This window comes from Macrotis lagotis, chromosome X (genome assembly GCF_037893015.1).
Source record: "Macrotis lagotis isolate mMagLag1 chromosome X, bilby.v1.9.chrom.fasta, whole genome shotgun sequence".
NCBI lineage: Eukaryota > Metazoa > Chordata > Mammalia > Peramelemorphia > Peramelidae > Macrotis > Macrotis lagotis.
In genome coordinates this window covers 701365427-701381589 of record NC_133666.1, presented here as the reverse complement: position 1 = coordinate 701381589, position 16163 = coordinate 701365427, and the positions used below count along the sequence as shown (strand labels likewise).

General features: G+C 42.1%; 1 protein-coding gene across 2 annotated transcripts in view; it reads right to left on the bottom strand.

The window, feature by feature from the left end:
- LOC141497093 (uncharacterized) overlaps nucleotides 1-14850 on the bottom strand; it is a 33077-nt gene extending 18227 nt beyond the window's left edge. Inside the window, exons 1-4 of one of the 2 annotated variants that reach the window (XM_074199686.1) lie at nucleotides 14779-14850; nucleotides 14125-14196; nucleotides 11083-11209; nucleotides 10547-10639 (exon numbers count right to left, since the gene is read on the bottom strand). In XM_074199686.1, coding sequence (XP_074055787.1) covers nucleotides 10547-10639; nucleotides 11083-11209; nucleotides 14125-14160 — 256 coding nt within the window. In that variant the 5' untranslated portion in view covers nucleotides 14161-14196; nucleotides 14779-14850. Of the gene's footprint in view, nucleotides 1-10546; nucleotides 10640-11082; nucleotides 11210-14124; nucleotides 14507-14778 lie in introns of those variants that run through there. The other variant, XR_012471228.1, reaches the window with a different exon arrangement.
- Between the last annotated feature and the right edge of the window lie 1313 nt (nucleotides 14851-16163).

Here is a 16163-nt window from a genome sequence, read left to right as displayed (position 1 = left end):
ATTTTGGAGATTAAAAGTCTTTGTCAAGGAATTCCATTACAGAAAAGACGCATAGATTAAAAGGCAAGGTGCAACAAATGGACAGCAAGATGCCTCTAATGGTAACCTGTGATATCATGAAAAAGCAAGGAATGTCTCAACATGTGGGGAAGATACCTTGTGGTGAACATTTGGAAGAACATGGATAAGAGTTGTATGGGCAGGCATTAAAAGGGTTTTGATTTGTGTCAATGGAAAAAAATCCTGAAAGGAGTCTTGATTCCAGGCTAGAGGGGCGAAATGAATGTTAGAGCCACTACAGGCTTCTCAGGGTGTAGATCATTTCCAGCACAGTATACTGAGGGGCCCTAGATGTGACTTGGAGGGAAAGAGGAGTGTATAGGCTAAACCTAAGACATAGCTCCTGATCCCCCCCCCCCACACACACACACTGCAGGACTATAAGTGAATATAAGAAAAATCTGCTAAAAAATTAAAAATGAGCAGGCAAAGGAGAAGAAACCTAATCATAGACAGTAACTATGAGAATAGAGAAGAATGAAATTTACCTTCAGAGGAAGATGGTGAAGCAAAAAAATCCTCTCCTATCCCAAAGAACAACATCAAATGGTGACCTGCTCAAAAAGAATTCATGGAGGAACTCAAAAAAGAGTTCAAATAAAAATGAAATAAAAGAGATTGAGTAAAAACTAAAAAAATAAATTAAGTGCAATTCAAGAAAAACAAGAAAATTATGAAAAGAAAACCCAACTGGAAAAGGAGATCCAGAATCTGAACAAAGAAAATTACTTTTGAAAATCAGAATGGAACAAGGGGAAGGCAGTGAAGTTGTAATAATAAATAATAAAACAAAATATAAAGAATGAAAAAATAAAACATCTCACAAGAAAAACAAAAGATTTGGAGAACAGATCAAGAATAATTGAATTACCTGAAAGCTACTATCAAAAAAATCTTGATTCAATAATACAAAAAATAATTAAAATTGTCCTGAGGTATTAGAATAAGAGGAGAAAGTAGACACAGAAAAAAATTCACCAATCACTACCTAAAAGGGATTCTTGGAGAAAAACCAATAGAAATATCATGGCTAAATTCCAAAATCCCCAGGTTAAGGAAAAAATATAGAGCAACAGGGAAAAAACAATTCAAATATGATGGAACCACAATTTGAGTTACATAAGACCTAGCAATGGCTACTTTAATAGATTGCAGGTTTTGAGACACAACATATCAAAGAACAAAAGAACTAGAGTTGCGGCCAAAAATATACGGGACATTCAATAAATTGCCAGACTTTGAGGATTTTGTTGCAAAAATATCTGAGCTTAATAGAAAATCTGATACCCAAAAATCAAAAGCAATAGAGGATAAACATTGAAAATGAATTATAAGGGACTCAATAAAGACAATTGTTTACCATCAATCTATATGTAGAAAAATCATATGTCCAAGATTCTTATTGGTAACTGAGTAGTTAGAAAGAAAGATGGGGGTAGAATTGAGTAGGAAGGGATTCTTATAAGTGAAATGATCTAGGAAAAGATTATTTGTTTTGGGTTTTTTTAGTTTTTTGCAAGGCAATGGGGTTAAGTGGCTTGCCCAAGGTCACACAGCTAGGTAATTATTAAATGTCTGAGGCCAGATTTGAACTCAGGTACTCCTGACTCCAGGGCCAGTGCTCTATCCACTGCACCACCTAGCCATTCTAGGAAAAGATTTTTAAAAAAGAATTACTATCTTACACAAATGAGGTGTGAGAAGACTACTTGATAGTGAGGAATCAGATGGGAAAGGGGAGCTCACAGTTCTGGAACCTACTCTCATTGGGAACGGGCTAAAGAGGGAACAATACACATATATTGAGAGTATAAAAGCCTTTTAAATTCAGAAAGAAATAAGAAGAGGAAATAGGGAGGATAATAAGTTAGAGGGTAAGGGAATAGGATAAGGCGATATATAAAAGGGTGTGTAGATTAATGGGGAGGTATGGAAGGGTGTAGAGATAAATAGGGAGTAAAGTACAAAAGGGAGTGTAAGAGAGGGACTCTTTGAAGGGTGGTTGATTAAGGAATAAGAAGGACAAGATAATAGAAGTAGAGGGTAAAAATGAGAGATACACTCAAATTGAAGATATATCTATGAATATGTATGTGCATCTATCTGTATATAGCTATGAGTCTATGTAGTTGTATGTGTATATGTAAAAATGTCTATATATATGGGTGCATATATTAGTAGATATGGGTTTATGAGCAAATATATGTATATGTGTGTCTGTAAAAAACAATGTTTTGGGGGCAGCTAGGTGGCGCAGTGGACAGAGCACTGGTCCTGGAGTAAGGAGGATCTGAATTCAAATTTGACCTCAGATACTTAATAATTACCTGTGTGACCTTGGGCAAGTCACTAAACCCCATTGTCTAGCAAAAAAAAATCAAACCCAAAATTATATATATATATGTATGTATATATATATGCGCTAATTATAGCTGTCCTAGGGAAAAAATAAAATAAACAGTGGTGAGTAGAGAACAAAAGAAAATCTACAAGGAAGCAAAGAAAAGATGTACAATTTTGACCATAACGTATAGTCTTGATTATGAAGGCTTTCCTGAAATAAAAAATCTTCAATAAATAACTAGAGCAATGTGAATTAAAACAACTCTGACGTTCAGCTCAATGAGAAAGGCAGACAATTGATAAAAGGACTTTAGGTATATAGGCTCACAAATGCAATGAGAGTAGACTAGGAAATAGTGCAGCCATTATGGAAAGCAATATGGAACTATGCCCAAGGTGTTGTAAAAATCTGACCAATTTAGTACTAAATATATACCTCCAAAACATTTATACGTATTGGTAAAAAAAAGTATTGATAGAAACTTTGTGATTTGCAAATATCTGAAAATGATATTGATGCTCAATACCTGAGGCCAGGCTGACCAGATTATAGCATATTACTGCTGTATTGAATTAAGAAAAGATGAGTATGATGCATTCAAAGACACCTTAGAAAACTTAACTGTTAGGAAAACAAGTGAAGAAGCATGTTATGTAATGCCTGAAAGAAAGGGGACATCCATTTCCAGCTCTCATCAACAAGTGTTTTACTTAATTGTGCTTACTTGGTATAAGTGTTTATTTTCAATTGAGGAGAAATTTTGGAGGAGGGGATAGGAAACTGGGAACAGCAGGTGAAGTCACAAAAAGAAGGGAGTAGAGAAAAGAGGATCATTGCAGGGCGGCTAGGTGGCACAGTGGACAGAGCATCAGCCCTGAAGTCAGGAGCACCTGAGTTCAAATCTGGCCCCAGATACTTAATAATTACCTAGCTGTGTGGCCTTGGGCAAGCCACTCAACAACACTGCCTTGCAAAAACCTTTTAAAAAAAAAAGAGGATCGTTGCAACTTTAAAAAAACAGCAGTGAACAGAGAGGGATTCAGAAAGATAAGCACGGACAGCTTTAAAATTAATATACTGAATTTATTCTAATTTTGGCAAAAATATGAGCTGTACACAACAGAGATCTGATGTAATGCTTTAGAGTTTTCTTTGAATATTGAAATCTTCATGTTTGTTGCTATTTCTTAAATTTGGAATAATTTAAAAAATAAAAATTATGTATTATAAAAAGAAAAAGAGACCACAAGTCCAGCAGAGGCATGATACAGTAATGATAAAAGGCTTTCTAATTAAATTGGAGGAGCTAATGATATTTTTATTTATCTTGATAATTTTATGCTTCAAAACATAGAAGGTTCCAATCAAGGGAAATATTACTCTTAATTTTGATTCTCACCCACAAGTCAGGACTAACTGGTGGGGTAGAAAAAGTGAGAACACTGGGAAGAAGAGAATAATCCATCTAAGAGTTTATAATAGAGAAGTCAGACTATCCCTGATTTTCCTGGACATATGACACTGAGAGAATAGAATGTCCTGGGCCCTTGGAATAAAGTAACAAAAGGTAGGGGTGGGGGTGGGGGGGAGTTTGTTTTAAGCTAGCACATGGGAAACACAATCCAAAAGGAAGGACTATTCCAAGGTTAGAAGGGAGAAAGATAAAACAGCTCTTATGCAGTTTCCTGGACCAAGAAGGATGACTTCAAGTTGGAAAAGACTGATCAAGAGGATCTGAGATTCTTAAGAAATGAAAGAGGGGCAGCTAGGTGGTGCAGTGGATTTGAACTCAGTTTCTCCTGACTCTAGAGCCTGTGCTCTGACCACTGTACCACCTAGCTGCCCCTAAACCATAAATTTAAGTCGAACTAGAAAAGTTTTATTGTAGAAGGTGATCTCTAGATGGGGCATCAGGGGAACCAGGAAGAACATTCTAGCTAACAGAAATGGCAAGGGAAGTCCACAGTCTAGAAGTAGATCCTGTTCCCAGAAGTATAAGGCAGCCCATATCACTGAACTGTAGTATAAATGGTGGGATTAGGGTGAAAGAAGAGTTGGTGATTAGGGGCTTTAACAGCTCTAGATAGGGTTTTATATTTGATCCTTTTGCTACAGAGCTATTATTGAATAGATGGTAACATCAAATGAAAAGTTTGGAAAGAATTTGCCAACTGGCTGGAAGAATGATAGGACTGCAGGGGCAGCTAGGTGGTGCAGTGGATAGAGCACTGACCCCAGAGTCAGGAGTAACTGAGTTCAAATCCAGCCTCAGACACTTAATAATTACCTAGCTGTGTGGCCTTGGTCAAGCCACTTAACCCCACATTGCCTTGCAAAAAAAAACCCAAAACCAACAAACCTAAAAAAAAATGTGATAGGACTGGGGCAACTGGACCAAGTATCAGGCTCTTACAATACCTCAGCTGTGAGGCAGACAAGGGTCTGAAGCAAGACAGTGACAATACTGAGACAGAAACAGATGTGAAAGAAGGCAGAGAGGAAAAATCAAGAGGAATTTGCAACAGATTCCATATCTGGGTCAGGAGGGGGAATGTGTGGGAGCTGATGAGGAGGACATGGAGCTCTATTTCTGAGCCTGGACTTTTGTGAGCTATGCTTTAGATAAAACATGAAGAATATGAGAAGATGGGAAGCTTGGGGGGGAAGAATGAGGTTCCTTTTGATGTGGTAGAAGAAGCACCAACAGAGAGTACTGTCCCTCACATCTAGAGAAGGGAGGATAAAGAAGTTTCAAAGTCTGCAGAGAAGTCAAGAACTATTAGGATTTTGGGGTCGCCTTATTATTACCCAAATTGATTCAAAGTAACCTCAGACAATATAAAATACTTAAGGCAGACTCAGAAACTTTTTGAAAACAATTACAAAACACTTCTCACACAAATAAAATCAGATGTAAATAACTGGGCAAATATCAACTGCTCATGGATAGGCTGAGCTAATATAATAAAAATATAATTACCCAAATTGAATATAATGGGCAAAGGAAGTAAGAAGCTATCTACATACTTACAGAGAAGGAAATGATAAATAGAAATCTGTATAGAATCATTTTATATAACACAGGGCAGTGGAAGAGTTGAAAAGAGATTAGGTTCATTACTTATTAGAGAAATGCAAATTAAAGCTTCTCTGAGGTACCACCTCACACCTCTCAGGCTGGCCAATATGATCAGGAAGGATAATGATCATTGTTGGAAGGATTGTGGGAAATCTGGGACACTATTATATTGTTGGTGGAGCTGTGAACTCATCCAGCCTTTCTAGAGAAATTTGGAACTATGCCCAAAGGGCAACAAAAATGTGCATACCCTTCGATCTAGCAATACCACTCCTGGGTCTATACCCTAAAGAGATGATGAAAAAGGGTCAAAACATCACTTGTACAAAAATATTCATAGCAGCCTCGTTGTGGTGGCAAAGAATTGGAAGTCAGGTAAATGTCCTTCAATTGGGGAATGGTTTAGCAAACTGTGGTAGATGTATGTCATGGAATACTACTGTTCTACTAGAAACCAGGAGGGATGGGAATTCAGGGAAACCTGGAGGGATTTGCATGAACTGATGTTGAGTGAGATGAGCAGAACCAGAGGAACGCTGTATAACCTAACAGCAACATGGGGGTGATGATCAACCTTGATGGACTTGCTCATTCCATCAGTGCAACAATCAGGGACAGTTTGGGGCTGTCTGTGATGGAGAATGCCATCTGTGTCCAGATAAAGAACTGTGGAGTTTGAACAAAGTTCAATGACTATTCCCTTTAATTTAGAAAAAAAAACCTGATATCTTATTGTCTGATTTTGCTATCTTCTTTAAGGATATGATTTCTCTCTCATCACACTCAATCTGGATCAATGTATATACCATGGAAACAATGTAAAGACTGACAAATTGCCTTCTGTGGCGGGGGGGGGAGGAAAGTGAGATTGGGGGAAAAATTGTAAAACTCAAATAAAATCTTTAAAAAATAACAAAAAGAAAATAAAAAGAAAACAAAAGAGACTAGGTATATAAGTAAAGGGATTTTTTTATCAAGCCAAAAAATAAACTTTACATCTGTTATAGAGATCATAAAGGAGAAGAAGGTTTATCTGATTTATGTGAGATGAGAAGGATAAGATGACCCTTGATAAATTCCAGTTTATTCAGAGGTAGAGGCACTAGAAGAAAGCTTAATAGAAGGTTGGGGAGGAATGAAAAAGATCTAGAAAAGCTACTATAATCTATCCTCTGCTTTTGAGATTCTGTCAAGCCATGAGATTACCAAGATTTTTGTGGGACAATGGGGTTAAGTGACTTGTCCAAGATCACACAAGTATTAAGATGAAGTATCTGAGGCTGTGTTTGAACTCAGGTCCTCCTGACTTCATGGCAGATGCTCTATCCACAGCATCCCCTAGCTGCCTGTAGGTCAGCCCAGAATCTAGCTTACAAACAAAAGATGATGCACAAAAAGAATGTTCAGGAATACAAATTTATGTAGTACAATAGGAAAATAAGGATTGAGCATTACAATAGATTACGAAGCAGAACAGAGGGGCAGCTAGGGGATACAGTGAATAGAGGGCCAGTCCTGGAGTCAGGACGACCTGAGTTCAAAGTCAGGCCTCAGACACTTAATAATTGCCTAGCTGCATGACCTTGGACAAGTCACTTAATCCCATTGCCTTAAATGAATAAAATTTAAAAAAAAAGAGACCCCTGGGGGACTTCCAGCCAAGATGGCAGAGAGAAGACAGGTACTGTGCTAAGTGCTCCTGGTTCCTCTCAAAATTAACATAAAAGAAACCTCTTAAAAGAAATTCGATTTACAAAACCCAGAAAAAGAAACTAGGAGAAGAACGCCTGCCTAACAGCAAGGTCTGTCTCAGAGGACCAAGGGTGAACCAGGAACAAAGAGGAGAGGGTGAGCACAGGTACAGCAATGGTGAGATCAGGGGACCAGCCTTAGCCACGGAGACATTGGTGATTGGCGGTTCAAGAACTAACTTTAGCCCTGGAATCTTTGACTGGGAGGAGAAGAACTCTAATGAGCCCCAGTTATTGGGAGGGGGAGTTCTGTCTCAGAGTGTTGTTGAGCACCCCTGGAGAGGGACCAGCTGGGTACAGGACCTGAGCTCTGTACTTTTTGCAGAACATTCTTCCTAGAACAAAAACCTCCCACCCCGCCCCCCCCCAGGCTCAGGTGTAAGGGCAACAGAGCTCACTAAGCTGAAAGGGAGATTAACTCCCCCCCCCCAACCCAGCCCATTGATCAAGGGCAATTCAGATCCTGCTGCCCCTCCTCTGTCCCTCCTTACTCCCTCCAGGATTAGGGAGAGGATTTCAAACACTACAGAGAAATAACCAGCACCTCTTATTGGTTGGCCCACTTGGAATTACTAAACCAAGTGAACAAAGCCTCTAGAGTTTTCAAAAGCAAACCTCTGAGAGCCAGCCCCTCCCCAACACAAGATCATAGGAAAATGAAGAAAGGTTAGCAGAAGGGGAGCCCATGGAGAAATACTTAGAATGACCAGATTCTAACATAGAACTAGCACTTCTGAGGAGACTATGAATTGGTCTCCAGCCCAGAAAGACTTCCTAGAAGAAACCAGGAATGTTTAAAAATCATTTGGAGAAATTGGGAAAAGAAACTCAAGAGAAAATTAACATCTCACAACAAGAAAACAAATCCTTGGAAGATACAATTGGACAAATACAAAACGAAAATGATTCTCTCGAAACTACATTTGGGCAAATGGAAAATTCCTTCAAAAATAGAACTGACCAATTGGAAAAGGAAATGGAAAAGTACAAAAGACCTATTGCAACAGAAGGGAAGAAGGGAGGAGGTGAGAACCATTTGAATCTTCCTCTCATCAGACTTGCTTACAGTTAACTTACACACTCAGTTAAGAAACTTATCTTACCTTTCAAATATTAAAAGAAGAAAAGGGGGAGGGTGGGGACGGGGAGGTGGAGAAAAAGGGGAACTAACAGAAGGAAGGGAAGGAAGAAAGAAAAAAAGGGAAAGGGGAAAGAAAGGGGAGGGGGGTTGATATAGGAGGGCAAACACACTGAAGGTGGTGGTATTCAGAAACAAAATACCAGGGAATATGGATAAAGTGAAAAAAGGGAAAAAAATACAAACAGTGGGAAGATAGACTGGAGAGCAATAAAAAGTGAGTAATTATAACTTTGAATGCAAATGGAATGAACTCTCCCTTAATATGTAAGCAAACAGCAGAGTGTATTAAAAAACAGAATCCTACAATATGCTGCTTACAAGAAACTCATTTGAAGCAGAGAGATACATATAGAGTAAAGGTAAAAGGTTGGAGCAGAATATATTTTGTATCAGCTGAAGTGAAAAAAACAGGGGTAGCAAGCCTTATCTCAGACAAAGCAGCTGCAAAAATAGATAGCATTAAAAGAGATAAGGAAGGAAACTATATATTCCTAAAAGGTACCACAGAACAATAAAGTAATTTCAGTACTACATATGTATGCACCCAATGGCATAGCATCAAAATTCTTAGAGAAGTTGAAAGAGCTAAAGGAAGACACGGACAACAAAACTCTACTAGTGGGAGACCTCAACCTCCAGCTCCTAGATTTAGATAAATCTAACCAAAAATTAACAAGAAGGAAGTTAAGGAGTTAAATAGATTGTTAGAAAACCTAGATATGACAGAGTTATGGAGGAAATTAAATGGGGATAGAAAGGAATATACTTTCTGTTCTGCAGTACATGGCACTTACACAAAAACTGACCATGTACTAGTGCACAAAAACCTAATGGTCAACTGCAGAAAGGCAGAAATAGTGAATAAATCTTTCTCAGATCATAATGCAATAAAAATCATATGCAATATTGGGCCAGGGAGACATAGACGCAAAACTAATTGGAAACTAAATAACCTCATTTTAAAAAACAAGTGGATTAAATAAAAATTATAGAAAGAATTATTTCATTCTAGATAATGACAATAATAAAAACCTATGGGAAACGAGAGGTCCCTGGCAGCCACTGAGGAATACAAGTCACCTGACCCAGGTGTATTACAGCCTTGAAAAAAGTTGGCAGGTGTGATTATTGTCTCATTCAATGGGAGAAACATTGTTTAGGTTGTGTAAAATCTGTACTAATTTAAAGAAAACAAAAAGGAGGTGAAAAATGGATCCTGGAAACTACAGGGCAGTGAACTTGCCTCTGAATCCTGCCAACAGAACACAATACCCAGATGGGATCTGATCAGGGCTGGACACAGGAGACTCATTTCCCCCTTCTCAACTCTATGCTTTCCTTTAATACCATAATACCCACTTCTGATTCAGACTGAGTTTGCAGTCCACTAAAAGTCCCAGATAATTTTCCAATTATCTTCTGACACATACCAGGGAGGTTTTTTGTGTGCACATTCATTTCTGGGCACCTCAGTAAAGAAGCGCCCAGAGCTGGGAAACCAGAATGTTGGAGGCCTTAAGCTCCTATCATCAAACAATTCAATGAAGGATCCGGGAGTGTTTAGTAGGAAGAGAAGATCTGGGGCAGGGGATAATACCACATTGAGGTTGGGAAAGGCTGACATATTGAAAAGACAGTACCTCAGCTTGTTCTGTTTGGGAGGCAGAACTAGGATCAACGAGCATATGTTGGAAACAGGCAAATTAAGGTCTGGTAGTAAAAAAAAATATCTTTCCACCAAGACCAACTGTCCTCCAGTGAGGTCAAGTGCAATCAGAGGTCTTGGAATAAGTGGCACTAAGTAGCAAGGGGCTGGTCACAAACTAGTTGGAAACAAGAAAATACACAATGGATCTCTTTCTGGTGTAAACCCCTTCCACTTGTTCAGTGAAAACAGTAGGGCATCAGGAAGGGGGCAGAAGGTGGAGAAGAAAGTCCTATTCTGTGCTGAGGGGGTCCTCTTCTCTGACACTGGAGGGACATTATAAAGGGAGAGGTGTCAGGACAGTGAATGTTTGATAAGAAACGGAGTCTTCAGGAGAGAGCTAATGCCACAAAATCTCATCTTCACCCAAGGCCTGGGCAGCCAGTAGGAGACAGCCGTGTTCAGAGATATACCTGTGCTTTCCTAGACTGACCAGGGGAACTGTTATTTCCAATGACCCACTCACCTGGACAGCTACTTCTCTGGATTCCTCCTGGTGCCCAAGGTGCTTCCCTTCGCTCCAACTGGGAGATCACATCTGGTTTGGAAACTGCAAGTCCTATTCATTGGAAAAGGGAAATGACTGGGGACAGAGCTATTCCAAAATTTAATCCTATTCCTTCTCTTTGGAGGAAAAGCAGGTGAGGCTACCAGGAGCTAAAGCTAAGGATGGGGGAATCCATTCATAGTGGATTTGGTGTCAGAAACAAAAATTTATTTCCAGTCAGGAAAGGGGAACATTTTATGTCATCAAGTATCTGAGCTTGGAATCCAGAGAACAAAGAACAGGAAAGCATAATTTGAGCAGTAACACAATTCAGCCAATAGTTTCTAATTATATAAAGCAAAACATTTAGTCCCTTATCTCTTGAGATTAACTCTTTGAGTTAAATCATCTCTGGTCTCTGCATTCCAAAAATAGCTGCTCAGTTTTCCAAACAAGCCCCAACAATATGAACAAAGACTCTGGTCACCCAGGAAACTGCAGGAAGCCATCCTTACCCAGGCAGACCAAGTTCCCATAGTTCTCCAGCATCACATCTCTATATAGCTCCTTTTGAAAAGGTGCCAAGTGCTGCCATTCTGGCCAGGTGAACTCCACTGCAACGTCCTGGAATGTCACTGATAACTGAAACAGAAAATCCATGTGTACTTATTCTGACATCGTTTCTCATCAAGACCTGAAAGGATGAGTGAAGTACTCAGGAACTTTAGGGAGAACTCCAGAGAATTCCGGCTCATAGTGGTGATCCAGGGCAATTATTGAAGTAATTGTTGTAAATGGAAAAGGAGTAGATTCTGAACCACATGCATGCAGAGAGGGGAGGAAATAAGCATTTATTAATGGCCTACTTGCTAAAAACTTTAGAAATATCTCATTTGACCAATCAAAAGACTAATTTTAATTCAGTGCTTATTTTACACCAGATACTTATTTAAATAATGAGAAAAAGGAAAAAAGGAAAACAATTACTACTAAATCTAAGCAAGATCTCCAAATGAGAAACAATAAAAGGATGTGGATAGTCAGTTTTCAAAGAAGAAAATCCAAACAATCAAAAGTCATATAAAAAAATGGTTCTAATCAGAGAAATATCAATCAAAGGAACTCTCAAGGTTCAACCTCACACCTATCAGGTTGGCAGAGTTGACAGAAAATTAAAAGGATGAATACTGGAGAAGTTGCAGGAAAATAGACATATCATTGTACTGCTGCTGATGGAGCTGCCAACCTGATCTATACCTCAAATGACATTTAAAAAAAAAAGGACCCAAATGGACAAATATATACATACACACACACATACATGAAATAAGAGGCAGAGAAAAAGGAAGGGACTCACCTGGGTTTCCCTGCCAAAGTTGCCAAACAACTTTGATATAATGCCTAAAAATAAGTTCTAGAGCAGGAGAACCCACAAAAAGACAAAGTGAAACAATTTTCCATAACTTAGAAGGTCAGCAGGAAAGGTCTGCTGCACTACAGTGAGAGTGAGGCACAAACCATGCCAGCATAGACCAGGACCAGCAAACCAGGAACAGGCATCAGAAGCCATTGAAAGCAGTGACAACTGGTCAGAAGGAGATCCCAGGGCTCCCTTTGCTGGCACAGACAGGACTCTACTGCATTGCCCATACTTGCATCTGGATCACAGTCCTGGGTCTTAGATCCAGGATGAGGAGGAGCACCAGCACCCCAAAGCTTGTGGTTGTAGAAGATCAGGGACCCTGGTCACAAGTTCCAGGGTAGAATAGGGTGGAACTTTTATTAACTCACAGACCAGAGCCACAGTTAAGGCAGAAGAGTAAACCTTTCCCTAGCTCCTACCACTCTTGGGAGAACTGAAAACTTACAGGTTTCCAGAATTACAACTGAAAACAGCTGCACCAAAAATCTCATGCTTGGGACCTGTCCCCTCCATTCTAGAAAAAGAGCATCACTTTAACCTAGAGTTAAAAGTGAAGAAAAAGGTTGGAAACTGAGCAAACAGGAGAAAAAGATCCTGACTACAGAAAGTTACTAAGAGGACAGGAAGACTAAAATATACTCAGAAGATGATAGTAAAGCCAAAGCCTCAAAGCAACATAAGATTGGGCCCCAGGTTCAAAAAAAAAAAACTTTTTTTTAAGGCAATGGGGTTAAGTGGCTTGCCCAAGGCCAGAGCTAGGTAATTTTATTCAGTGTCTGAGGCCGGATTTGAACCCAGATATTCTTGACTCCAGGGTCGGTGCTTTATCCACTGCACCACCTAGCCACCCCAGAAGAATTTCTTAGAAAACAGAATTGGTAATTGGAAAAGGAGGCAAAAAACATTCATCAGAGAAAAGAACTCAAAAATCAGAATTGGGAAAGTGGAAGCTAATGAATCAATGGGACATCAAGTAACAACAAATGAAACAAAAACAAAATAAAAAGTTAAAAAAGGGAAAGAAAATGTGAAATAACTTATTGGCAAACAACTGATAAGGAAAATAGACCTGGGAGAGATAATTTTAAAATTTCTGGACTACTTGAAAGCTAGGATAAAAAGGAGTCTAGGGTATGACCTTTCAAGTTATTGTCAAGGAAAACTGCCCAGCTATTCTAGAGCCAAAAAGTAAAATCAAAGTATCAAAGTTGAAAGAATACATCAATCACCTTCTGAAAGAGAAATATTGTAGCCCAATTCCTTTATAATTCCTTGAAAACAACACCAAGTCAGGGAGAAAATATTGCAAGCAGCCCCCCCCCATTAATAGTTTCTCCATTAAAGATTCAAAAGGCTTGGAATATGAAATTGCCAAAGTTAAAAAGGCTAGGATTACAACCAAGAAACATCTACCCCGAAAACAGAAGGAAAAATGGACATCAATATAATAGAAGTGCTTCAAGCATTTCTAATGAAAAAAAAAACCAGAATTTGAATAGAAATTTTTACTCTCAGATGCGTAATCAAAAAAAGAAGCATTAAAGGGTAAACAGAGAGAAAATTCATAAACATTTCAATAAAGTTAACCATTTACTTTCCTAAATGGGAAACACCTAAATCTTTCTCCTTTTTGGGACAATTTAGAAGGAGCGCACATAGAGGGCATGGATGTGAGTTGCAAATGATGGGGCGCATTATCTTAAAAAATAAAATTAGGGGATGAGAAAGAGAAATGTGTGGAGGAAGGGGAAGTAGAATGGGATAAATTATCTCGGCTAAAAGAGCTTTACTATCTGTTACACATATTTAACCTATTTCAAATTGCTTCTTTTCATTGGGGAGTGGGGAGGGGAGAGGAGAGGGGGAGAGAATATTTACTCAAAATTGTTTTTATAGGTAATTAAGGAAAGTTAATTATTAAACAATTACAAATTTTAGCATTTCATTGAAGAACACATTAATAATCAGACAATGTATGAAATGCTGAGGTTCTTTTTTTTTAGTTTTCGCAAGGCAATGGGGTTAAGTGACTTGCCCAAGGCTAGGTAAGTAGAAAGTCTGAGGGCACATTTGCACTCAGGTCCTCCGGCCTCCAGGGCCAGTGCTCTGTCCACTGTGCCACCTACCCACTCACCTGGCAAGCCCTGGCGGCTCGGAGGACGGGGGCCATTCTCTACCACGGTGCCTTTTCCCTGGGAAGGCAGAGCTGGGAAAGGAAATGGAACCATGAGCGGCCGGGGCAGAAACGTCCCCCGGGGTCCTGATGCCCGGGCGGGGGCACACGCTGCCGCGGCCGCTGCCACCCGGGGCGGGCATCCCGTGGGGGGCGCCGGCCTGGCTGCACAGCGCCCCGCCCCGGCCGCCCCGCTCCGGCCGCGGCTCCCCTCTGCGTTGCCTTCGTTTCCCCTCACTCTGCACGCAGCCGGCCGGGCCGGGGCCGCAGTCGGGAGCCGGGTCCCCCGGGGCAGGGAGCCACGGCGCCCCAGGGCGGCCCTCCATGGCACAGCCGGGCCGCCCCGGCCTGCGGGGGGGGGGGGGGGGGGGGGCTGGGCGTGGCCCGAGGAGGGGCCGGAACTAGAGTCACGTGGGGCAGTGGAGGGCGAGCAAGCAAGGGGAGGGGCGTGGGCGGGGGGAGCGGCGCTCCTGATTGCCTGATTCTCCGCGGGGCCGACCAACCGGCGCTTCCTGTCGCGGGGGCGGGGCCGGGCTCCCGCCCCTCCCCCTCCCTCCCCCAGGCTCCCGGGGCTCCGCCTCCCCGCTGGGCCCAGCCCTTCCGCCTCGCACTCACCCCGGGCCGGGGACGCGGGGATGCCGGGCTGGGGTCCGGGGGCGGCGACGGCGCAGCCGGAGCAGAGGCGAGGCGGCCGGAAGCGACGGGTCCTGACGGGCCGGCGGGAGGAGGGGCGGGGGGGTGGGGCGGTGACTGAGCGGAAGTGACGTCCGTCACGAGTGTTCCTCCCTGTTTTTACGACGTCCTGGTCCCGGTTTCCCCGGGAACGGAGGAGGAAAAGGCTTCTGGGAACTGTAGTGCGGCGGGTACGCGCATGCTCACAGAGAGCTAGAGCCTCACCTGGGCGGGACTTCCGGGGCTCCCCCTGCCCCCAGGCCGGGGGTCCGGAGGAGGCTCGGAGCCGGCGGCGGGTGAGGGGCTCCCGGGCGGGCCGGGCCCCGTGCTGAGATGGGAACCGTACCCCATTGTGCCGCCTGCACAGAGGCTGGAGGGGAGCCCAGGGCAGCCTCCGGGGGCAGAATCCAGCGGCCCCCCCAGGCTGCAGGCGTTTCCCGTCGTTATGCCCAAGCGGCTGGTCCCCACTGGGATGCGCCCCAGCATTAGCCACGGGAGAAAGCACATCCCTTCCAGGGAGAGAAAGGGCACCCCCCCCCCCCAGCTGGATTGCCAGGACCACCTCCTGGCACAGTTCCTTCGGAGGAATGCCCCAGCCCTCCTGGGTGAAGTTCAAGGCTGTGTCCTGGAGATCACGGATTCTGGAACAGCAAAGGTGCACGTGCCTGCTCAGGGTCCGTCCTCATGAAGCCCTGGCAGGAGATCAATATTGGCAGAACAAAAGGATGAGAACCTGTGTGGCAGTCTATATGAAGGGCAGCAGGGAGCTGAAGCTCCCTACATTCAGTGTGACACTGAGCACCGTCTTCTCTCATCCCCTCAGCTCCTTCAGCAATACGGAGCAGAAAAGGGAAAGACTTGACAATAAGATGGAGGGAAATAGACAACGAACAGTCGTAATTATTAATGTGAAGGAACTAAAACCGAGTTAGCATAACTTAGAAAGCAGAATCTGACCACAGTTGTTTATAGGAAGCCTCCAAACAAAAAACACTCAGAATTAAAGTGTCTCATGCTTCAATGAAACTTTAAAAACTCTGGGGGAGGGGTGGCTAGGTGGGGCAGTGGACAGAGCATTGGCCCTGGAGTCAGGAGGACCTGAGTTCAAATCTGGCCTCAGATACTTAATAATGACCTAGCTGTGTGGCCTTGGGCAAGTCACTTAACCCCATTGCCTTGCCAAAAAAAACCCAAAACAAAACTCAGGGGGTGCAATCATGATGACAGATAAGGAAAGGTCAACAACCAATGAAGATTGATTAAAAGACATAAACAGGGAAACTACATTTTGCTGAAAAGAACTATAGATTTACCTTCAACACTTAACA